Source organism: Poecilia latipinna, unplaced genomic scaffold (genome assembly GCF_001443285.1).
Source record: "Poecilia latipinna isolate Pla-1442-1.1 unplaced genomic scaffold, P_latipinna-1.0 Scaffold504, whole genome shotgun sequence".
In the NCBI taxonomy this organism is placed as follows: domain Eukaryota; kingdom Metazoa; phylum Chordata; class Actinopteri; order Cyprinodontiformes; family Poeciliidae; genus Poecilia; species Poecilia latipinna.
In genome coordinates, this window is record NW_015113120.1 from 304,305 (window position 1) to 329,372 (window position 25,068).

Here is a 25,068-nt window from a genome sequence, read left to right on the forward strand (position 1 = left end):
GTCATTTCAACCAGACAGCCATTTGTAATCCAATAGCTCCTGTAGTGCAGTTTGCTGTGAAGACGTTTTGCACATTATAACCATTGCTGCTAGTAGTTGTGACTGACTCTACACAGAGACATCAAAGATTAAAGAGGCAATAAGACGATTGTTTCAAGATAAATGCAAAACTAAAATATTTGACAAATGCTGCCAATGTTTTAGCAGATATCAAAAATCCTCATACAAAAGGGACATTGAAGAGAAAGAGTCTTTTGATCCCCATTTTCAATTCTTGCTTGCCTGAAAAGTTTTCATTGCCTTTTTTTATTGTTGCTTCATTGCTGCATCTCTGTACCACGACAAAATGAATGGAAAGAAAAACATCCTTCAGGCAATGTTGCCATTATGGAACCTTGAAAAACTCAGAGCGCAAGAGAAGAGCATAATTTGATATGCAGCTGAAGTGAACTACAGACACAAACACAAGGCTGTTTCTTATTTCTTATCACTTTTAATCTTTGAAATTTAGTTTTTTTTTATGAACACAAATATCAGGTTCTTGGAAGGTCATTTGCTTCAAACAAAAATAACAAAAGATATACTTTTATTTTACAAACTTGACATGAAAAACACTGGGCATGTTTTTCTCCTTGAGTAATTATTCTGTTCAAATAGCATATATTTCTCTCCAGGCAGAGAGTGCTCGGGCTGAATGGATGCTGCCACTGCATAATGGTCCTCAGACGTTTGTTGCCAAGGAAACGTTGGGAGGGCATGTGGAGAGGGAGGTATAAAAACACTGGCAGCTCCACTCTGACTCTTACTCTGTGGTGAATGCACGCTGCCATCACAGAGAGGCGTTGGACAAGTCGCCACACCTTCCTCTTTTTCGTTTGTCGACTCGTCTCCACAAGTGCGTGAAAGATGATGAGGCCAAAAGATCTACGCCAGGGCTCTGGCACCAAAACCTTCCTGGATGCAATGCACGGCGGTAAAGTCCACCTCGCACGTTTCATCCTGGACGCCTTGGATGGGCGCATAATCAACTCTAAGACTGAGAACAGTCGTACGCCACTCATGTACGCTGTGTGTCTGCAAGACCCCGGGACCAGAACCAAGTTCACGCGGCTGCTGCTGGAGAAAGGGGCAAACGTCAACTGTCAGGATGAGGACGGCCGCACAGCTCTGAGCCACGCCTGCGAGATGGGTCACTTGGACGTCGTCAAACTTCTGGTGCAGTTCAATGCCGACCCGGACATCTCTGACACCTGGGGAAACAGTGCCCTCATGTACGCTGCCTTTTCTGGGCACAGCCAGGTCCTGGAGTTCCTGGTGAGAGCTTTCAAAAGACTAGGTCTGAGACTAGACCGAACCAACAGTGCTGGTCACTCGGCTAAAGAGATTGCCAACTTTTTTGGGCACAACCAGTGCGTCCAGATTTTAAATTTTCCTTGCAGAAAGAGCGCTTGCAAAGACGATCCACTTGTTGATGTGGTGACGGCTGTTGAAGTAGAACGTCGGCTGCCCAACAGGCTCCCCAGGCATGTTCTTGAGAAGTTTTCCAAGCAATCATCAGATGAAGAGCAACTGCCAGATGTGTTTCAGAGACAGACAAAAATAGGAGAAAGCGGCGGACCATGGAACCGTTTCAGGTGTCCCAGCAGTCAGTCTCAAGAGGACAATCATCAAAACAGCTGGGCTCTGCCTCCTCAGATAGAGAAAAGCCACGCTGAGGAGGATCACAGCATTCTCTTCACAGCCAAACAGCTGCAAAACTGCCAGCTTAGAGAGCTGAAGGGGTCAAAAATGAACTCTGCTGGTGAGCCGAGCCAGAAAGACGTCAGCCGAGACATTCGGTTTCCAGAGCAAAAACAGGAGAGTTTTCCGCTCTGGGGAAAGGCAAAGTCATTTAACTTGGACCTTCTGAGCAGCAGAAAGCAGTCCTACCAGGGTGATGTGCGTGACATGAGGCTGTCAGCCAGCAAATTAAAGAGAGCCTCACTACAGGATGACCGATGCCTAATAGACAAGATCGACTGTCAAGGGAAACCCGGGGCCCTGACAAATGACGGCAGCCAAATCGCTTCATTTCCAAAACCTCTTTTAAAAAGCAAGACTCAGTCTGGGAAAGCACTCCAGGAGAAAGTCAAGCCACAAACCGAGGAAGCTAGCGACATGGCCCCGTTCAGCCGAAGAGGGCAACAGAAGAGGGGAAGCCTCGGCTCAGTTTCCAGACACAACAAACTCCTTTTCCCAAGAGAGGAGATGGAGACGGAGAGGATCCCGGGCCGCGCCCCAGGGTTCGTGGGCCTGGGGACCAGACTGCTGCGTCGCTTCACCGCTCCAGAGTTTATGAGGATGGTGATCGACTGTTCGTCCGGCTCCTCGAACAGAAGAGGTCGGATGTCCCGCTCTGAAACCTACCCTCTGTCACACACACACCAGCAGGTCAACAGCCAGCCGAGCGTTGACAGCATCAGCGCTGTGAAGTGTGAGTTTGAAAGCTACTCGTCTCAGTCTACCCTCGATTAGATAAAGGACAATTTCCAACAAACAGAAAAGCCTGGTTGTGCTGTTCTTTGTGTGTGTTTTTTATTGCACTTTAAACCTGATAGTCTCAATTCTTTGATAGCTTATGTTTCTTCTTAAGAAAAATATATACTGTTTTGTTGCCAGTTGTTTTTGCAAGATTTCTATTGGAATATAAAAAAGTTTAATGCTGATTACTCATTTCCAACACATTTTATGCTACATTATATAGATTTTATGCTGTGATTTTTTCTTCTTTTTGGATTCATATTACATGGACCTAAATGCATTAAAAATTGCTTTTGTGTTTTCAAAAAAAATGTATTTTGCTTTAGAAGATTTTGTGACTGTGAAAACATGTTGAATGCCCAATAAAACTGTAAACTCTTGTACTTTTGTCCCATTCACTTGTATTTTTCTTCTCGTACACAAAAGAGTAAACCGAGTTGCCTTTATGGTTCAGTACGCGTCATTTATTGATTTATACAAAATTAAAATGCATTGCTCTCTTTGCCACACAGGAATAGAAATACATGAAACTAGTGTATCCGTGTGGGATTACAAAGACTATGTGCAAAGTGTTTTCTGGGCAGGAGGGTGTCCTGCAGCACTACATGCCAGGCCTGTGTGCTTTGTCTAGGCAAACAAATGCAAAAACAGTCCCTCATATTCACACACACGTGTGCACACGCACACACACACGCACGCCCACGCGCACACACATCATATTCAGGATCACTGCACACATCTTGTGGTTTTTCTTTTTTCGTCACATCTGTCACAGTACAAAGAGGGTTGTGTCAACAATGACGTTGCGTAACACACACCTGCTCCTTCACGCATACATACACTACACTCACGTTTTATGAAATAAAGGTAAGATTCAAACTTATCAGTGTTAAAGACCCTAATATTCAGGATTTCTATTTACATTGTTAATGTGTCTGAGTATGTTTTGAGTCCATATTTATTAATTATGTAACCATATTTGCAATTTCACATCATACAAACAACAAACATCTTTTTTTCTTTTTCTTTGTTTTTTTTTTTGTTTTTTTTTTTTAGAAATAAATAAATATGTAAAAGTGGAGTAAAAGAGGAGAGTGGTGCTGGGGTTTTTCCCTCCCAGTAGTCCAATAGTAGCAGCTGGGTTTTTGTTTACCCATTTATTATGCTAATATAGGAGAATTGTCTTTCTTATCCCCAGTACATATTCAAGCATTCACATTAGGCCAGGTGTGCCTCCATTTGGCCATGCAAAGAGTGTATCGTTGTCCAATTTCCTCAACAGAATGGATGTGCAGAGGTGCCTTTATCCTGTCACAATGAGCTACTGAGGTTTGAGCCTAATGAGTTTGCACAGCTTGCATTAATGCCCACTAAAAACACCACGAAGGGATTTTAGAGTACCACTTATTTGGAATATGTGTGAAGGACAGATTTCGGCTGTCAGTGCATCAGGCTGCATAGCGTGTTAATCCACACCGAAAGTTGCAGGAAGCCAATTGAGTTGAGAGGTGAGGACTTGCATGCTGCCTTTAGCTCGCTCCTAAAGTGCTTCTCACATGCCCGAGACCATGCCGCGTTTGACAAACTATGTGGCCACCATGACGGCGGCAGCAGAATGCTGCCTGGGTCTGCTTCTGGGGGGGAACGTCGGCCCCGTAAGGAGAGCTGGGTCCCGGCGCTAGTCCTCTTCTGGAGTCGTACAGTACAGGGCAGGCTGAAGTTGGCCCATTTGGGGACTTGGAGCTGAAATGGGTCAGCAGCGAGACATGCGTTTCCGATACTGTTCCACCAACGGGACCAGGCACTGAGGTGAACCGCTCTGCAGCAGGAAGGGGTGCTCCAGCAAGTCGGTGGCGCTAGCCCGCTCCAGAGGGTCACGGGTCAGCATGCGATCCAAGAAGTCTTTGAGAACTGGAGAGATCTGGATTGGATAGAAAGATAAAGAATGATAATGACTCTACCAGAATGTGATGGCATGCTGTTGTTGGAGATATGACATGTAAAATATGCGGCACATTAGCCCTGGGAGACCGGCATTTTATCTCCAGCTGCATGTTATAGATTATTGTCCTGCTAAATGGGGAACCTTGATCCAGGTCTCAGGTTTGCTGCAAGATCTAGCAGGTTTTCTTCCAACATCGATCAACTCTGAACTATCTGTTCCCTGTCCTTGCTGAGGAAAAGCATCCTGCAGCACAATGCTGCCACCACCATGGCGCATTAAAGAATATGTGCAGATCATTGTCCACCAAATATTGTGCTTTGCATTTGGGCCAATGAAACTGACCAGAGAATATTTTTCTTAAATGAAAAGATTAAAGAAGGTTTATTGTCATTTGCAAATACACTGCTCAAAAAAATAAAGGGAACACTCAAATAACACATCCTAGATCTGAATGAATGAAATATTCTCATTGAATACTTTGTTCTGTACAAAGTTGAATGTGCCGACAACAAAATCACACAAAAATCATCAATGGAAATCAAATGTATTAACCAATGGAGGCCTGGATTTGGAGCCACACACAAAATTAAAGTGAAATGTTCCCTTTATTTTTTTGAGCAGTATATTTTGAATCATCTCTGATGTCTACCAAACTGGAGACTGAATGAAAAATGTGCTAAAATTCAGAAAGCCTGGAAAAAATCTGATCAAGATTCATTTAAAAGAAAAGACGTAAAGCATGAAGAAAGTAGGACTGGTTTTAAATGTATCAACTGTACCTGTGTATCTGAAGTATTAATCTTTAAGTAAACAACAACCTCCATGTAAGTCTCTTCAAATACCTGGCTGACATTTCGAACGGTTGGAGCCGGCTCGTCTCTAAGCCTCTTCATTGCTGCTACGGGCGTTTCACTGAAGTATGGGGGCTCTCCGTCGACCATCTCCACTACCATGATACCCATCGACCACACATCAACCTGGTGGATGCAAAAGCAAATAGTGTAAAAGCTCTGACAGCACAGGTTCATCGTCAGTGGTTTTCTCCTCACCTCTGTGCCATATGGTGATTTGGATATGACCTCAGGAGCCATCCAATAAGGCGTCCCTACTAGAGACTTCCTCTTAGGGATGTCCTTACTGATCTGGGCACAGAAACCGAAGTCTGACAGCTTCACCTGGGGAGAGCCCAACAAAATTACACATTTACAAAACCGAGAAATCAAAAGGAAGGGGACAGGCGGGAGGTGGGGATGAGTATGTGCCATACCCGTCCATCTAATGTGAGTAGGATCGAGTCACTCTTGATGTCTCTGTGAATGACGCCCTGTGAATGGAGATAAGCCAGGGCTTGGAGAACAGCTTCACACACTGTGGCAATCTGCTCCTCACTCAGTCTGCAGGACGACAAGTTTTACACACATCCAGACTGACTTTACATGGGCATTTCACGCGTTCCCATTACCAGCTACAACAGCCCGAGAGAGCTGAAAATTTATGAATCAGTGTGCGTTAAAAGCAACGATAAAAGGTGCAAGGTTCAGAAAAACAACTCCCACACAAGCAGAATGACGAATGAACATGCTTCTTCCTCATTGGATATAGTCTGGCTTGGATATTTCACAAGGGCAACATAAACATTTCCAGAGTCTGCAATGGTATTTGTGCACCTGGACGTTTTGCACATTTGATCCAAAAATGTATGTATTTGGCTGGAATTTTGGGTGATGGACCAACATGTGTATCACATAAAGTCAAACAGGAATAAAATATGTTTTTTAATATTTTTTTTATGGAAACAAAAGGCCCTAAAGTATTTATAATTTGATTTTAGTCCTCTTTACTATGATAGCCCTGAATAAATGGGGCACAGCCAATTCTAAAGCAGCTGTTCTGTGAAGGCCTCAGTAGTTTGTTAGAGAGCACTAGGGAACAAACAGGATCATGAAGACTAAGATATACATCAGACTTGTCAGGGATAAAGTTATGGGGGAGATTAAAGCAGGGTTAGATTATGAAACAGTTTCCCAAGCTTTAAAATTTTCTGAATTCTGCACAACTGTCTGAAAATTAGAAGAGTTTCTTGAGCATGAACTGACATGAAGAGAAAAGTGAACGATTATCAGCCATAAAGGACCAGCTATAGGAGGTGAAACACTAGTGGACATCACCCTTGATACACCAGAGAAACTTGGTGGTGGCAGCATTATCCTGAGAGGCTCTTGTCTTCTGAATGGACAGGGAGGATAGTGAAAGTCGATGGGAAGCTAGTTCAACTTCAAGTAGAACAAGGCTTCAAGTATACAGAAGAGGATATATCAAAAGCTTAAGTCAAGGCCTAAAATCAAATCAAAATCTGTGGCAAGACAAAAAACTGACACTGAAATATACTCTCCATCAAATCTAATTGAACCCGAGGTATTGTACATAGACATACTCTAAGAGAGCTAAAGCTTTAATTACAAATCCACATCACACTTTTCTGATTCTTTTTTGTAAAATTCTGTTTTCACAACACAATCATACACCACAATCTCCCAATAAAATATAAAATACATCCCTGTTTGGGTTTGTGATTGGAGTGAAATTGTTAAGAGTGTGAATACGTTTGCAAAGCCTCTTCATATAGCAATATATGAGAAAGTCAGGAACCCAGAAGATACCAGCTTCTTATCCAACGACAACAAAGTATTATACTTCATTCTTCTAATGTGTAGCAATTGAAGAAAAAACACACTCTTCTTTTTAATTGCTCTGCCAATACACCTACTCGACCTGGTGTCAGATTTTATGTCATGTGACCTGAGGGAAGAAAAAAAACGCATGTCCTTATTAAACTGAACTAATCCAGGGTTCATCACCTGAAATGAAAAAAAGAAAGACTACTGCTCAAAACACATTAACTTTCACAATTTAATTTCCTGGTGTGTGGGTGTTATAATATAAAAGGAGTAACAGATGTCTCAAATGTCTACCTAGAACAGACTGAAGATGGTATTTAAAAATTAAAAATGCTTTACTATCTTTTTTTTTTCTCCAGAGGGAGCGGAGAGCACACTGAAAGGCAATAGACATGCTGTTTGGATGAACACCGATTACTCTCCAGTTAATACTACACCGCCCCCTTGTGGCTGTTCATGTCACTGACTATGAGTTGTAAAGCGGAACCCAAAGTTTTGCTGCTTTATTTTATTTTATTTTTTTTTTGTACCTGGTTTCAGACACGATGTTGGTCAGGGCTCCTCCTTGCAGGTACTCCATGATGACCCACAGCTCCTCCTCCACGAGGGCAGACTTGAACATCTCCACCACGTTCTTGTGCTGATAGTCCCTCATGATCACCACCTGCAGCGAAAATATATGTCATAAAGCTATAAACCATTATGTTCGCTTTTATTTTTGTGGCATAAAGACCTTGGTGCCCAGCAATTCTGAGTTAGTCCAGTAAATGGTTTGGGGTACATGAATGAAATAGTTCAATGAAAGTGGTCAACATCAAAAATGCTGCAGGCTCTTTGCCCGATCTGATTTCCCTATCTCTCAAATGACAAATGTTTTATATAATATTATGATTGTTTCTTGTCCTCCACTTGCTGACTTCCCTTATTTGAGTAAATCTACAGACTTAACCAAACATAAGTGAAGTAACAGGTAGTATTTCAGAGAAAAACTTTGGGCAGTGGTAAGTCAAAAGAACCATTGATCAAAAATAATTTTTAAGCATTACAAAAATGACAGTGCTTTAGAGAAATTCATGAGGAGAGTCTCATTGTGATTTCCTGTGAGTATAAAATACAGTGCCATGCGTCTTAGTACTTTGAAATTTGTCCCAGTTTGTCATGTTGCAATACAAACCTCAGAAAATTTTATCATAATTTTTTTTATGTTGTCTAGCTCCCGTTTTTCCAGAACTACCTTTCACTGTCATGTCTTTTTGAGTATGTTTCTACTAACTTTTCACCCTTTGGTCTAAATAGAGCTCAGTCAGATTGGATGGAGATGATCAGTGAACATCAATATATGCTTTGATTAACACCATTGGCTGCATGCTTGTTCCTTGTCGTAGCTCAAGACTTTTGAAACTCCTAGTAGATTTTCTTGTGGAATTGTCCTGTCTTTAGCTCTGTCATTAGTTTGTTAACTTTGACAAGCTTCCCAGTTCCTGCTGATGGTGCAGCCTTAGTTTTCCTCCACATATTACACCCTGCATGTCTGTCGGCATAAAAGTTCAATCAAGGTCTCAGTTGACCCCCCAGTGTTACTATGGCCCTGCTGGCTGCTTTTGTGGTTAATGTTTTCCTTGCTTAGTCTCTCAGATTAGGTAAACAAGCCTCGTCTCCTAGGCTTGCACTTATGCCATACTTCCATTTTCAGATTAAGGACAGTGCTCTGTTTGAAGTTTGGCATATTATCTATAATCCCTCCTATATCTTCACAACTTTATCCCTGACACTTATGGTGTGCTCTGTGTACAAGTAGTATATAGGCTCTATATACTAATTCTTAAGGTAATTGCTTACGTTGGACTTTACATATTGGTTTCAGACTAGGTCTATTTTAATAATAGACTTTTATTGGTAAAATACTTTGAAATTACATCCTTCCCCTTTCTCTTTACAATTATGCACCACTTTGGGTCTGTCATGTAAGAAACACTTGTTGAAATTGTTGAAATTTGGTTTGTAACATGACAAAATGTGAAAAGGTTTAAGGTATCAATGCCTGTACATGTAGATCCCCCTTGTGAGATCTATCTTGATCTCTGTACCTCATTAAAGAGCAGCTCCCTCCTCTGCTGCCGCCGCAGGTCCATCATCTTCACAGCAACTTGTCTTCCAGTGTGCTTTTCTGTAGCAATACACACCACCCCTGTGGAGCCCTCCCCGATCTTCACAAAGTTCTCCAGATAAGTCCGTGGGTCGCCCTTATCCACCACCATCTGCAGGGCTGCTTTGAACTGTTCATGCGTCACCTTGGGAGGGTCAGGGGGCGGTCGAGGTGCAGGATGCTGAGGCGGTCTGAAAGCAGGGGAGCAGGTTCCTGGAGGACTGGTGGCTAATGAGCCCGTGGGTGAAGGTCGAGGTTGAGATGGGCTGTCCTGCCGGGGGTAAGAGGGGTTCGGGCATCCTGAGTGCCTGAGGAAGGGGTCTGGTACACCAGGCCGCAGCCCCATATTGGGAGACAAGCCTAGTGTGTAGCTTGCCGAGGAGCGCACCATACGCTGAGGTCTAATGCCTCCTACAAGAGGACTGCTGGTGCCGGTCGGCAGGAAACTGGAGTGGTATCTCACCGACGACTCGGCCTGCATGACAAGAGAAGAGAGGCAGCTGAAAGGGTGTTGGCCGCCTGCCGGGGAATCACTGTCCACTTTAAACCTGGATGTAAATCAGGCCCGCCATTTTCACTGTGCATCCACTTCACCGATATTAATCATGTTAAGATGCTACGATATGGCTTTAAGAGTCTCAAGGAGAACACGGCAGTATTTACAACCTCACAAGCACTTAAGTCCACATTTAATTTCTTAACACTGGACTCAATAAAATACCCAAAGTCATAATCATATTTAGTAAAAGGGGCTAAGTCACAGGTGTTTTTGACATGGGCATTTCTGAGATCTCAACCTCTTCATCTTCTGTATGCAAATGCAAATACATGAAAAAAGCGGTAGAGTTTCAAAATTTGTGATGATTCCTGAGTGCTTATCTTTTTAGTTGAGAAATTATGCATACTTGACTTCATGAGTCATTTAGAAAAAAAGAAAAACACAGGATATTTGAATTTTTTCTTTTGCTGTTTTTTTTAAAAGCAGCCAATGAAAATATCTATAAAAAAAATATTGTTTATAGTCCGTATATCAAATAACGGGCTTATTCAGCCCGTTATTTGATATACGGGCTGAATAAGCTAGCTGGTTAAAGTTCTACAAATTAACCATTAAAATGGCTCTTTTTAACTCAAGAAAAACATCTTAATACATTCGGGCCACATGCATAATATTCTGATATATACTCAGCATCAAAAATATGCATAAATTATGTGATCCATGAATAATTTATAGTCTTTGCAAAGATGTGCTTACTTTTAGGTCATAGGAGGAGAATGGCCTCCCTGGGCTGTTCTGTGCGTGCATGTACATGGGTAGATTGGGTCGGAGCTCCAGTCCGATGTTCCCTTGATCGTCGTGGAGCTGCTGGAGAGCCACAGCAGGGCTGTAAAAACATGCTACAGGTCTCTGATTTGGTGGCATTCCTCTGGGAAGCTGGAAATCTCTTTTCCATATCAGTCTTTCCTGAGGACTTCCCAGCTCTCCGCTCAGATACGGTCCATGACTTGGTGCTGGGATGTTCTGAGGTGGAGGAGGCTGTGAGGGCCCCTCCACTGTGCCGACACCGACCTCATAGGTCGACTTGGCTTTTGGCAAGATTCCATTGGGCTGCAGAGTGATGCTCTTCTTCATCCCCAGGTAGGGGGTGTTGGTTTCACTGTGAATGTTCCTGCCCTTGTCCCTCCAGTGATCCTGAGCCTCATCCATGTCGTCCTCGTCGTCCTGGGTCAGGCCCTCGTACTGGTAACCATCCCCTTCGTTTACCTCTCCCAGCCTTCCCAGGGACTGGGCCCTCTTCCTGGCCGAGGGGCTGCTCTTCCGCAAAGAGTTGGAGCTGGTCACGGACAGGCGGCTCATGTCGTTGATCATGGCAGAGATGTATTCTCCGTGACCGACCATGCTCCCGCGCACAATGGTCTGGAAGAGAAAAGGTAGTTATCTTCATCACAATCTGCACGACATGATTACATTACCGAGAGATTTCAGAGCAAAAGCGATGATAAAAGTGGCATAATAATTGCTCTGAGGCAAGTTAAATTTAGACGTGGGAATGTGTAAAGGACATCTCTGTCATTTTTCAAAGACAGTGACTTTAGTTTCTTTCCCTGGTGGTTTATTCTTGACAGTCTGCTGACAAATATAGCAAGCAGAGAAACAGATTTTACAGCAGCTCCTCCTGTATTTAGAAAATGCATTCACACCTATTTTACGTTTTCGCATATTGTCCTATTAATACATATAAACAGAAATGGATTTTGGGAAGAGACCAGTACAAAGTAGTGCATAATTATGAAGTGCAAGAAAAATTATTCACAGTTTTCAATATTTTGTATGAGTAAAAATCAGGTTGCACACTTAAAATCAGCACCCTGAGCCATGCACTTTTCATTTTCAAATCATGGATTTACCAGAGAGGTGTTCCCATCTTTTGATATTGTTTTAACCTCCCTTACCTTTAAACTTTTCCACAAGAGCTGGATTTATCCTGTGATTTAAATACATTGAGAAATGTTTACTGATTAGGATATTTCTAAAAGAAACTGATAGCACTGAATTTTATTCAGGGGTATTAGCGTTGTAAAGAAAATATGGGAAACATACATAATTTTCATCCTCACTCCTCAGTTATGCACAGCAGTTATGCACTACGTTCAATACATTCAATAAAGTCAAACTAGTGTCATTGTGCATTGCACTGTGTTTTGATAAATGAGAGGTTACTGCTCTAATTCTTCGTAAAGAGGTTGGTAGTTGGTAGGCTTGCAAAGGGCCCAAACTTGCTTCAACATAAAATCATCAGGCAAACATCAGCTGGTTTGCCAGAAACATGCATACAGTGTGCATGGTGGCTTGATAGTCAGTTTCATAGCAGAGTCATGTTCAGTCTACAGTCAGTCAACAGCTTCTCCTGTTTCTCTGGCTCAAAGCTATTATATTCACACAGATGGGGTAGAGTAGAGGTTAGTCCTCATCTCACCTTTTGTAGAGTCTCTATCATAGGATAATTGCCTTGGTGAGCTATTATAATTTTTCATATATATTTACTATTAAAACATGGGGGTTCAGTATCCACCTCTGTTCTGCTGTTCAACTGCAACCAGCTGACTTCATGAGTTACCTAATTAGTGGACAAATTCCAACTGTGCGTATTTGAATATCAGTATAAATTCAGCTGTTCTGGCAGCGGTGTGTTAGAGAACAATAGAGAATAGTTTATGAAACATTGTGCAAACTTATTTAAGAGACTAGGATTCTTTACCTTCACCTTAGGTACTGCTTTGTGGTGAACTCAGACAAAGCTACTTTAATTTGTGGTTTGTGTTGTTTACAGGATTCCTCATTAGACGGGGTCTCGCGTTGATATCGGTGAGGAAGGTAAAAAAAAACAAAAAACAAAACTACAAGTCCGACCCAAACGCTGACACAGTGGTTCTCATGTTGCACAGCACTAATCGCCGCCACATCGCAGTGCTTTTTATTTTTTAGGAGGCCCAGAAAACTATCAACCCAAACACTTTGTGAAGCACAGAAATCCTGAGATTTGCAGACTGGATCACTCACAGACATTTCCATTTGCAGTACCTGCACTTTTTTATCCCTTCTTTATTTGATGACGTTTGTGGGAAAGCACCTTATACTGTTATTAATTGCCTGCATGCGGTAATAAATCTTGTGTTCCCCCATGAGGATCTCAACATTGTGGAGCCAGCGTACGCAGCAGGGTCATTAGCGCAGCCTTGTGATAGAGAAGGAAGGGAAGGGGAGCAGTCATTCCACGTTGTCATCAGAGTATTATGGGATTGTCTGAGACAGCAGAATACCTCTGCAGCGCAGAAAATACTCTCCCGCAGTGATGCAGCTAGCAACAGAACTCCATAATGAACAACATTTGTGCGGATAAAACAGTGAAAAGTCGATTAAAATAAACTTTGCTGAAAGTGAAGGTGTGGCATACCTTTTTTGGCCTCAGCTCCACCTCTGTGATCCGAGAGGGGTCCACCATAGGTCTGGGCCTCCGCAGGTTTTCTATCAGGCTTTGCCATTGCGTCGGCAGGCCCACGAAGCAGCCCCGCTTGGCATCGAAAGAGGTGTGAACACGGTGCTCGAAGTTTTTTGGCGCTGATATCTCAGGCCTCTTCTTTTTCTTCTTGCGGAACATCCTCAGGTCCAAGAGAGAGGCAGCCTGCCTGCTTCAGTATGTCCCTGAAGAGAAAGAAGCAATAAGTAGTGAAGAAACTACTCAGCTGTGTGCAGGTAGCACACCATCAAATAACTGTAATCTTGTCCTTTGAATATAAGCAAATATCTCCAACCTGTATGGCTCAAAACATGTTTCCACTCCCCTTTATTCTCAGTTTTCTGCTCAGGTGTATTCAAATAAAATCTCCACCACATGGAGTTAATTCAAATGGCTCCTCTGCTCCTCTGTCCTGTGGACGTCTTGCATGTGAGACATGTGAATGTCCTACATTCCCATTGCCTTAAAGGCTGTCACAAGCTTTGTAGAGTGAAAACAGCTCCAGGGAGAGTGGATGGATTTGTGAGCACATGTTTAATGAAGGATATCTGGTCAATTAGGGCTTATTCGTTCTCCCTGCCCTTTTGCAGACGAACACGCGGCCGGGCTGGCCGGTGCCCACAGGCTTTCGGTGCATTAAGGAGGCAACACACAAGCTCACACTCAGTCACACACACATGTGCTTATACAAATACAATCATACTATATAAGGATATCTTTAAACTCCTCTTTAAGCCTTTCATATCCTATCCTAATTAGTAGCTCGTGTTGCCCTTGATTGCGGTGAGGTAGCCAGTTAATCTGTGGATGAGCATGCTGAGCAGCTAACTCAGGTTTGCTGTGTGTTCAGCTTTATTTTCTTTTTAAATGGAGGGAACTAATTCAATTACATTACAACACATTTCCAAAGCTTTGCAGCTGTACAGGGAGATAATTACTCATGCTTTAGTCCTATGTAAATATTAATGCTGTCTTATGCAGATCATACTGTAGAGGACGTCCCAGCCAGCGATGCAGGCAGATGTCCTCTGCAGACTATTGGCTGGAAAAATCCCTTCTTTAACAGATTTAGCAATACTTATGAAACATTTTCTCTTGATTTCAGTTTATGCTTTCTCTGAATATTTTAGCTATAAACTTAAAGGGGCTAGTAAATACTGTCCAGACAATAAAGTTATGAGCTTCAGTGTTGGGAAGAAAAAACAAACCACACAGATGAATAACAGTATTTGCTCGTCACTGACAGCTGCATCTCAATAAATAAGAATTAGCAACAAAAGGTTATTGCAAAAGAGTCCGGCAGCTCAGTGCTGTCTCCAGTCATACTGATGGTGAGAAAAAGTGTTCACTGACAACATGGACAACTGCAGCTTCGAGAGGTTTTTGAAGCAGAACTCAAATTCCGAGAGTTTGAGGGAGACCCATAAGATGTGCATTGCAGCTGACATCAGTGCTTCAACAGCCAACACAAACAGATGTATTCATGTCATGGGATACGACTGTTGCATTCCTTAAGCCCCTCCTGAACCAGAGACAATGATCTTACCTGGACAATGGAAAAAAGAAAAGAACTGTTGCTCAGAGGTCCGAAGCCCTTCTTTAAAATTGCTTGCACCTCACAGAAGATCTCAGAAGTACCGTCAAATCTTATTAAAGATGGAGTATTAAAAATGATATACACCCTGCAAAATAATCCATGGAAGACTCTGTGTACATTACAGCTGTCAAAGCCATGCTGACCAGTTTTTCGCATGTTTCCACTAGTATAGCTTACTTCCAGTCAGTAGACTAGAAGTAATGTAATGTATTGTACTAGCACCGTATTTCCCGCACTATAAGACGCACCTAAAAACCTTCAATTTACCAGTTTATAATCCGGTGCGCCTTATAAATGAACCAATATTGAACCATAACAGGTCTAGAAACTACGGTAAACAGCCGCCGACTTCATTTTCGCCCGTAGAAGAAGAAGCGCGCGGTGCATGCTGGGATAGTTGTCAGAACGCTGGTTTGTTAATAAAGTTTGACCAATCTACCTACCGACCGTCTAGAGTCAGGTCGTCTGCAGGTCATTTAGCACCACGTTCTCCACCAACATGCTGTGCGCGAACGGAGAAGGGTGACCATCGTCCGGCCACGCCCCGGCCCAGTCGCGGAAGGCTCTCCTGGCCGACCGGAGTCGGACTGTTTTGTTGATATTCACTTTAGTGCAGCTCCATCTAGTGAATGCATAGCGTAACTCCAGCCTCTACTGTAGTGTCTATTCTATGCGCCTTATATATGAAAAAAGTTTTAAAATAGGCCATTCATTGAAGGTGCGCATTATAATCCGGTGCGCCTTATAGTGAGGAAAATACGGCCTTTGATTCAAGTTTATGATGTTTTAGTTCACTTTTGTGACTCCTGATGTTCCTGGGAAATGCATCAGACTTTACTGAAGTCAACATCAAAAGGCCATCAGAAGTATCTAACTTTAAATCACTTCTGTCTGCAATCACCGTTGCATCAAACTATGAAATATTTAGAAGTCAACAAGAACAATAACTATCCCTCCTGCGTAACAGAATCAGTCCAGCACAATAACCTTGTGTCAACATGACCTGGAGACAAGAACTTATTCTATGTCCATGTAGAATTTAACCAGCAATAATGTGGCAAAAACAGAGGCCTTCAAGGTGCCCTGAGTTTATCTGATAATCTCCCACCATGCACTGTGAAGTGGTGGGAGCTGAGAAAATGAGTTTTGCAACCCTCTGTGACCCAGCAGGCAATCACTCTCGCCAGCCTTTCCTCCCTCCGCCTCCATCCCTGAGACCGGCATGGCTCTAAACGATATCAACGCTGCCTGTTAGGAGATGCGCCGGTGACTAACCCGCGCCACTCGGCCTGCCACGTCGCAATGAGGTCAGGCCCACCGGTCACATGAGCTCAGTGCAGGAAGGGGGTTCTTGGAAGTACGTGTCCCTCTCCAAGGATAATTCAATCACTCGACTAATATGCTAAGTGTTGCATAAATGTATCACTCTCTCCTTGCTTACATACCGTGGCGCTGGGAAAGACCCTAATCCTATCTGACAGGGACATTATGGTGGAGGGAGAGAACATTTGGGACTGAAATTACAGACAGACCTGAAAGTATCCTACAGCCACAAACAGTTGTGGCCCTTTTCACAGTAACAAGCTGCAAAACTGAAAATTACTTTATCTCATCTGCAAAGAAGCATCAAGCCATCTTCTTAAAATTTATGTAGATTAATCATCTGTATATATGTGATGAACATGACAAACATAATTTAATGATTGCGAGCAAACAGTTCACTGTTTACCTCTTTGACCATAAAACTTTGCTGTTTGGAGTCTCCAAGTAGACAGCTGCACATTACCAATGACGAGTGGATATAAGCACTGCAGATAGCTGTTCAGATTTTGGCAGTGACCTAACTGATATTTACAGTTTTACATTCATGAATTGCCCTAAAAGCCGATCAATCGTGATTTACTTGAGAGTGAAATGCAGCGCAAAGTCTTTCCTTGCCAGCAAAAATGATGACACAGAAGCAAATGGGGGATGGGGGCTTTATGGTCCCTCACCAAGTAATCATCAGTTCAAACTGGAAGCGAATCGGGCACAATCAAAGTGTCTAATCTCTGAAAAGTGAGTAGAAACCTAACAACCTAGGGAACGGACTCACACATACACACATTTATTGCCAACAGGGCAAAATCACTCCAAAAGTTGATGCACTTATTGATTTACAAGGTTTAATCACATGCAGCTAGCCTTATTATGACCTCTCAGACTCTGCTGAGCCCATGATGGTCTTGATAACAGTTTCCTATTGATTTCCAAGGTAATGTGTATGCGCAGGGGCAAATGTACACGGAGCACGATCTGGTTTTCTGGTCACATCTCCTCTAAAACTGCTGGGACTTGACCCTATGCCTCAGTGGCTTGTCTTGGAGCAATCAAAGTGTAGAGGCAATAGTCAGCTGGCTGCTGTCAGGGATGTGAAGAGCCAGAGAGGATGAGGTCATTCCAAAAATGTTGCTATGTTTTCGGATTGTTTTCGGATTCAAAACTTTGAAACAAAAAATGAGAAATAGAGAAATATCTTGTGGGATGAGGAAATTACCATCTTGCATCCTTGCCCTGAAAATACCATCGCAACTGTGAAGTTGTGGGGTGTTTTGAGCCATGAGAAATAGCTGCCATCACAAGGAAATAACAGAATGAGGAAACAAAAGAGACAAGATCTCAATAAATCACAGGAAGTTTAAGTTTGACCCAAATGGATGTTTCAAATGATCAAAGCGCCAAAGCATAGCGACAAATTAGGATCAAAGAGGCTTTAATGAAACAAAGCAAAAGTTTTGAAGTCACCATTACAAATTCATAATTTCAGTTCCACAGATAATTTTTTGGCAGACCTGGAAAAGTGTGCTCTATTGTGAGGTTGTCTACAAATCTGACTCGGGTACGGCAGTTCTGTGAAGGAGGAATGGGCCAAAATTCAAGCAATTATTGTGAGGAGTATGCTGAATAATGGTTAAAGATATGACCTATTTCATACAGTTTTAAAGTCAAATGTAAGGAATTGTATGAAATGGACTGAAGGTAGTGTGGAAAAAAAACTGACATATGAGAGGAAATACAGAGTGACAAGGGTTGCCTTTTTATTCAAACAATTGATTCCAACTCTACTTGAAAAGAGCAAAACTTAATTAAACAAAATGTGTTTTAAAAAAAACCCCATAACCTATTGAAATTATGGAGAAAAACATGCAGCCAGACAATTCTCCTCTCCAGAGTGTCATTACTTAATCCCATCCCAATCTCAGAGCTCAGAGGAGGACGCAGTCACAACCTTACCCGGGACTGGATGGAGCTTCTTCATCCAGAACAGCAGTTTGGCCTTTCATGCCATGCAGAAATTCAGCCATGCAATCCATATGCTTCCTGCTTACATCACGACAAAAGAGCAGGGGGCACACTTGCTTTCCTCTCATGTTCAAATCACCCCGAGCGGGAGTTGTGGTTGAGTGGGAGGGGATTGAGAGATAAGAGAGATATTGGATTTGCTCGACGTTAGTGCTCCCAGCTCAGTTGAATGATTTTTTTTTTTCCCCACTCCCTATTTGCCCTGATTTCTGCTTTTATTTCCCTCATGCTGGCATGCGTGTAGAGAAATGCAGTGATTGTGCAGGTGACTGTGCTTGCGGGCTTGGTATTTTTGGTTTGGTTTTTCAGTGATCTAATTTTAGTACTGATCGCCCCTCCGCCCCCCCTCCCTCCTCTCCAGCATCAGACACGTGTTTATTTTGTGCAGGATTCATGTCAAATAGTGAGGTGAGGGTGGGCGACGGTGGGAGATGAGGTAATCCTCTTTTTTGTTTCTCTAAATGCATCTATAAGAATAATCCAGCTGCTATAGTGACTCACAGAAGGTTGCAGCTACAGTATTTCGCAGGAAAAGTCCTGAACTGCTGGTTTTGGACTGTGTGATGCAGTGTGGAGGACTCTTCTATCAGCTTCATTACAATGACCGTTTTACCCTTTGAGTGTAATAAGTCTGCCTCTAAAGGAGAGGATTGGGGGTGGGGGGAATGCAGGGAGGTCTTCAATGGTCATCTCTTTCTTGAGCTTTCTAATGCACACAGATTCATGTGAGGATATAAAAAGGTACAGAATGCAGGACGTGACCGGACAAGGCAATGGGACTGTTTTATGATTTACGTCTCATTTCTCTTTGAAGTCTCCTCTAGAGAGACATGGGATGACTGTTGAAGGACGGCAGACTGCTCGTGATGAAATACACTCCATTCAGCGACATAAAATAACATGATGCCGCCATTTATATTTCATGTTAGTGGGCTGATGCTGCATGTCGTGCATGACAAAGTGCGAGGAATATGTGAAATGCTGGAGAATGGCATGCATTCTCTAACTTGCGTGGCTCAGGGGAAAGCAGGTCTAGGCATTTCGGTTAGGCGCTGAACTTTGATGTTTGTTGTCCAGCAAACACCCACTGACACCCTCCAGAAGGAGGATGCATCACGGAAGCTCTCTGCTAAAGATGCTGGCTGTTCACGAAGCTCTGCATCTGAACATTTAGTGAATGGAAAGTTGAGTGGGAGGAAAAAGAATGGCAGAAAAAGGCACTAGCAAGACTTGAGAACTGTCTATACTGCAAATACTACTCACACCTGATTTAAAAACCATCTTATCCCTTTGGCTGAATGACTGAAAACCTGACCTGACCGGAAGTCCAGATGAGCAGTAGAAGAGAGGAAACCTGTTATTAAAGTCACCTGGGTTTCTCCAACACCTCAAGATACCCACAGACTGACCATCTCCATGGCACAGCACATTAATTCAGAAATGTATCTCAAAGGAGCCTTGACCAGGTTTTGAGTGAATATATTTACATATAAATGCATGTTGATTTTTCCTAAGAACAAATATGGCTTAATATTTAATGTCTCCACAAGATGTCCATGATATTCTTCTGTCCCTTTGTGCCAACCAGAGGCTCAACTCTTCTTGAGTAATTCTCATTTTCTTAAACAGAGCAATTTATGGAATAGAGCAGTTTAAGGAATTTAAATGAGAAAAGGCAAGCAGTACACAACCAAATGACAAAGAAAAAACAAACAAAAGCAAATCCTCCTGTGCAATTTTTGTGCAGATATTGCAAAAAAACACATCAAAGAACCCCTAAAACCTGTCTTTTCATGATTACCTTTACATCTGAACACAGTGCTCAGTTTAAGTGTGGCTCTTGAATGGAAGCAAAGTCGTGTTTTCCACAGATATAGATTTACTTTTGGTGTTGAAAACAACTTTAGGACAAGCCCCACTAGCTGCTTCTTTGACTCGTCCAATTTTATCAAATGACTAAATGACTGGATTTCATCTCCCTCCAATATTTGTGTCCTCTTATAATTAGCTAACAAAGTGTGAGTTTTATTGTGTTTGTTCATACAAACCATGCAGAAATAGGAAAGGTCAAATGAAACGGAAAAGAGGGAAATTCTGGCGATATTTGGCTGGAGTTCAGTTTGGCTTTCCAAGTAAGTAGGACGAGTCGGAACCCCCTTTGTTATGGTTGAAAAAACACAGTAATGCTTGGAGGTGAGAGGGGAGGAGGAGGGCGCGAGGATTCCACATGTAGAAGCTGTGGAATGACAAGCCTTTATACTAAGGTGTGAAGTTGGAGTGGGAGTGATTTAGGTGTGCTTTTCTCCCAAAATATTTCCCATTTTTGTCTATTTTTCTCCCGTGAAAAAAGTTAAAAAATAAAAAATAAAAAAAAACTGTCACAAAAAATTTACATCACCCAAATTGGACTTGTATAACTGTCATTTTTTCGAATTAACAAATGACAGCCTGAGGATTGGAAAAATTTTGTAAACTCCAACATTTCTGTCCAACTCACACAGTTTTTCTGTTCCTATTGACAAGAGTAAAAGGAATGGCATAATGAAAAAAGCCAGTTGTTTGAAATGTTCCTTTTGTATCAGTGTATACCCTCCTTTCGAGGATATAACCATTTTTATCAGCTCCTCTGCAGTAAACAGGCCACAGGGGGGGAAAAAGGGGAGATTTCAGGACAATACAGAGGCATCCACACAGAGTGCATACATCATTCTGTCATCTGACATAATGGGACTGATTCCCCAAGATGAGGATATGGACAAGAAAACATGTTTGCTCCTCTCTGCGGCGAACACTGTGGACATAAATGGGCTGTGAAAGCAGCAGCTCCCGTCTCAGCAACACTTTTAGTGTCACAGGGTGTTTGTAAGATCTTCTTTGGATGCTGACAAATTACAAAACAAAATACACTGCTAAATCAGTTCTCCATGTAAAGTAATAACATATACACCACAGCACAGAGCCACACTCTTTGACTGAAGATGCTCTTGGCTCTTAGTCGTGTTTTGAACGGTTGACGCTGTGTTGATAGAGATGTATGATCACTCCGGACCAATAGCACGAGCTCCTCTCTTCTCTCCGGGGTCTAATTTATTGATGCACTGGGACTTGGTGCAAGCTTTACTGTACGTGCAGGAGATGTTAAAAGCTTTGATTTATGTTTTAGTATTATTATTTTTTTTTTTATTATTATTATTTTTTTCAGCTAAGGCTTCAGCAAATCTCTCCAAGGGATGAAGCTGGGAGCACTTTTTAAGCTTTATGGCATCAATCTGCATCAAGGCTGCTGCCCTCCTCTGCTGAACATCATGGGTGCTAATTTAACCCAAAGAGGAAAGTTAAATCATGCAGGACTAATTTGGGCTAACGGCATTCTTTTTTTTTCTTTTTTTTAATCCCAGTTGTATCATGACCGGTGGTGATGTTAGGCTGCTTGTGCTCCTTGTCAAGAAACTGACAGAAACATTTTTGAAAAACATCTTAAGCGCTGCAAGTCCTCTTCCTATCCCTTCCGGTCATGTCAGTGTCCCGCTTCAAGCGCAGCAGTTTGCTTTGCCTGTCTTTTTTACTGTGGGCCACATGGAAAATAAAGCAAAAGGAGAAGTGTGACGCAACCCTGCCAAGAAAATCAGAGGATGCTGGAGAGTTCACACCACCCTCAGAGGCAGATGCAAAGTTGTGTGCAGGCATGCAACAGGCCTTCTTTGTCTCCTCCTCTACCCTCTCCCCTTCTCCTTCTTGCATATCAATGAGACACCTGAGACACAACTGCACAGCTTTTACTTCAAGTTTCATCATCACCAGAAATGGCAAAACCCAGTCGCTCAATTTGATCTCTATGTCACAAAGAAAATCCTGCCTTATGTTTCTGGGTTTGTGCATAGAAAGATGACAGGCAGGGTTATAAACCTTTACAGCACATATATTGCCTTGAATAGGAGCTATGTGCCTTGAACTATTACGTCGCATTACGACCACAACCATCATTGTGATGGGATTTTATGGGCTAAACCAAAACAAAGTGAAGTCTAAGAATGAAGTGGAATAAAAACATTATATTCTTTCCTGCATTTTATTTATTTTTTTTTTTTTACATGTTTTATCCTGATTACCCTAAATCCAATTGAAGTAAAATACACTTAACTCAAACCTATAGTCCAGCTCTTTGTAATTTAATTTCAGTATAAATTCATCTGTTCTTTGAAGACCTCTGGGATTCCTAAGAGAACAGTAGGGAACAAAGAGCATCATGAAGACCGAAACACAACAGGCAGATCTGTGGAAAATAGGGCCTATAGAGGCTTAAAGCACAGTAAGAATACAAAACAATATCTCAAGCTTGGGACATCTTACTGAACCATGATCATGTGAAAGTGAAAAAAAAACATAACATGGCCAACTTCTTAAATTGGGTAGGGGGAGCATTAATCAGAGAAGCAGCCAAGAAGCCCATGGTAGCTCTGGAGGAGCTGCAGAGATTCCGTCGTCTGATGGCAGGATGGATTTTAGTTGTGCATGCAACAAATCTAATCTTTATGGAAGAGTTAAAAGGAAACTCTTTTAACTGTTCTATAGTTGAAGATTTCCTGTTTACTCATCAATTTTGCTTGATGCCTACATATAAAAAATGCCGTATTCGGTGGAAAGCTTGCAGTAAATTTTTTGACAATAATAAGTATTGACTCAGGGATGGTGAATAAAATTGCAAACCACACTTTTCAGATTTGCATTTGTAAAAAGTTTTTTTTTTTAATGACTAGTTTCCATTTCACTGAAGTTTGTGATTGTGATGAGACAAAATATGAAATGTTCCAGCATCGGTGTGAACTTCTTTGAAGGTCCAAGAGTAACTTGAGGCTGTGACTGTCAGGAAGAGTGAGTGGCCTGTGTGGGTCTCGGAGCTCTGGACTGAAACTAAAAATCCATACTCTTCCTTAAAACATCTTAGCCTTAGATTGATTTCTGCTCAACACTTAGCATCTAATAAAGACACTGATAGAGAGACTCTGCTACTTTCTGCAGCACTGAAAACTGCTCTTGTTTCTCCAGTCTGCATTCGAACAAAGCACAGCTCAAACATTGCCTCCCACGTTTATGCAAGCTCTTGTACAACAGGTTTGCTAAATGTTCTGAACACATGTAACACGTCCGCTTCCTTTTCTGCTCCAGGTTTCAGAAAGTCACCGATTTTTCTAGAGAAGCTTTAGCCGTAAAGTTCAGGTACGCTCAGAAATCCATCCCACTGTGCTACATCCTAATTCCTTGAGTTAGAGGCTGAGAGCAGAGGGAGAAGGAGAAAGAGGATGTTGGGGTTTTGAGGAGGAGGGGTGAGCAGAAGGTGAAGGCTCCTCTTTTAGATCCATCACTGGATGCATCAAACAACCTCCTCAGTCGTCCTCCTTTTTTTCCCCTCCATGCCCATCTGCACCTGGCTGCGATACATTCTGCTCACAGCCTCTCCACCTCCGTCTCAGTCTCCCTCCACCACGGCTGATGCTTCAGCGATGCCATCCATGCACAAGCTTGCTCCTTCTCAATGACGTTAACCCTCATTTCCCATTTTCTCCCTCCCCCTCCTCTCGCTTACCACCTTTACCCCCTTGTTGTGGGGAGACAGGGTAACCAGCTCTCTGGAGGGGATAAATTGTCAGAGAACAAAAAGGGAAATCACTCATTTCTTCTTACCTTGCTGTCCAGCAAAGAAGAGAGCCTCACTCCTCCAGGAAGGATTGGAAGCACGATTATGCACTTGCTCCCTTACATCCACACTCATATGCACACACACAGCAGATCCATCCTTCTTTCTCCCTCACTCACACACACAGCGACGAGGAAGGACTGGCTCTCAAGCCAGAGCGCGCTGCAGGCTGCCGCTTGCCTGGGAAAGCCTGATGCGTTCCTCCCTCCAGGCAGAAGCACACGTTGCCATCTCAAAGGCTCTTTGTTGGGGCTGATTCATCTCCGGCTCCCTGGCTGAGTGCTGCGCCGTGCGCCGGCGGTTCCTCCCGGGGACGCTGCACAAAGCTGGGACAAAGCCATGGTAGAGAAAAAGGCAGCGTCCGTAAGGAGAGAATATCACGGCCCCATCATGAAGCTCCTTCCATCCATCCTCCCTCCTCCTCCTTTTCTTCTTTTCCTCTCCCTCTCAAGCTTGCTGGCTTTCTACACACACCCTCCCACCTCCCTCTCTCTTTATCACTTCCCTCCTTCTTTCCCTCCTCCCACTCCCTCATTGGTCTGCAAAAGAACTGATAGCTCTGTTTGTGTGTGTGTGTGTGTGTGTGTGTGTGTGTGTGTATTTTTGGTTTCCGGTAACAGTGAGGAAAGGAGAGCTCTTCTACACCTCATCACCTGGGATACCTTTCGTCCTCCTCCCCCACCCTTCTATCTCCATCCCTCTGTCCCCTTCACACGTAACATGAGTGACATGAGAACAAGAGGGTGATGCTTTCACCCAGTAAGCTGCTGTTCATTTCAATGCATTATCCCTAGGATGGCAGGGTCAGGGGATGGCAGATGGCATCGGAGTCAAATGTTTCGAATGCATGTGATTGGCCAAACCTCCTTCCATCATTAAAATAACTTACAGCTTCTTGTATTTCCAATGTTCCCAAGTGGATAAAAACACAACAGACTGCCAAAGTCCTATACATACAATCGTCTCTGAAGTAAAACATCCTTTCTTGCTCGCTTTTTCTCCACGATTAATTCCTGAATAATTTATACAGGAGCAAGAACAAGCCTCAAAGCAGGAGAATGTATTAGGGTCAAGTCATGCAGAAACTGCCTTCAAGACTGAATCGGATTTGGGTCATACATGTAGT

The 25,068-nt window shown here is 42.7% G+C and overlaps 1 protein-coding gene across 3 annotated transcripts; it reads right to left on the reverse strand.

Annotated features, from left to right (window-relative positions):
- Positions 1-3,287: 3,287 nt before the first annotated feature.
- Positions 3,288-24,420, reverse strand: pak6 (p21 (RAC1) activated kinase 6). Of its 3 annotated transcripts, none has more exons than XM_015040329.1 (9): positions 23,930-24,420; positions 13,246-13,493; positions 10,545-11,207; positions 9,231-9,764; positions 7,674-7,807; positions 5,733-5,859; positions 5,515-5,640; positions 5,308-5,442; positions 3,288-4,441 (listed from the first exon to the last, which is right to left on the reverse strand). In XM_015040329.1, the coding sequence occupies exons 2-9, from the start codon at positions 13,447-13,449 to the stop codon at positions 4,274-4,276; spliced, it is 2,091 nt and encodes a 696-aa protein (XP_014895815.1). In that variant the 5' UTR covers positions 13,450-13,493; positions 23,930-24,420; the 3' UTR covers positions 3,288-4,273. The 3 variants fall into 3 exon arrangements, with proteins under 3 accessions (XP_014895815.1, XP_014895816.1, XP_014895818.1); XM_015040330.1 differs by lacking the exon at positions 23,930-24,420 and adding an exon at positions 14,855-15,126; XM_015040332.1 differs by lacking the exon at positions 23,930-24,420 and having other exon boundaries at positions 10,545-11,209; positions 13,247-13,319.
- Positions 24,421-25,068: the final 648 nt, after the last annotated feature.

Coding starts and splice junctions, on each gene's coding strand:
- pak6 (XM_015040329.1), bottom strand. CDS start 13,449: ATGTTCCGCAAGAAGAAAAAGAAGAGGCCTGAGATATCAGCGCCAAAA. Junction 7,808..9,230: donor GGGAGCTGCTCTTTAATGAG/GTACAGAGATCA, acceptor TTTTCGCTGCAG/GTGGTGATCATGAGGGACTA. Junction 5,443..5,514: donor AATCACCATATGGCACAGAG/GTGAGGAGAAAA, acceptor TGCATCCACCAG/GTTGATGTGTGGTCGATGGG.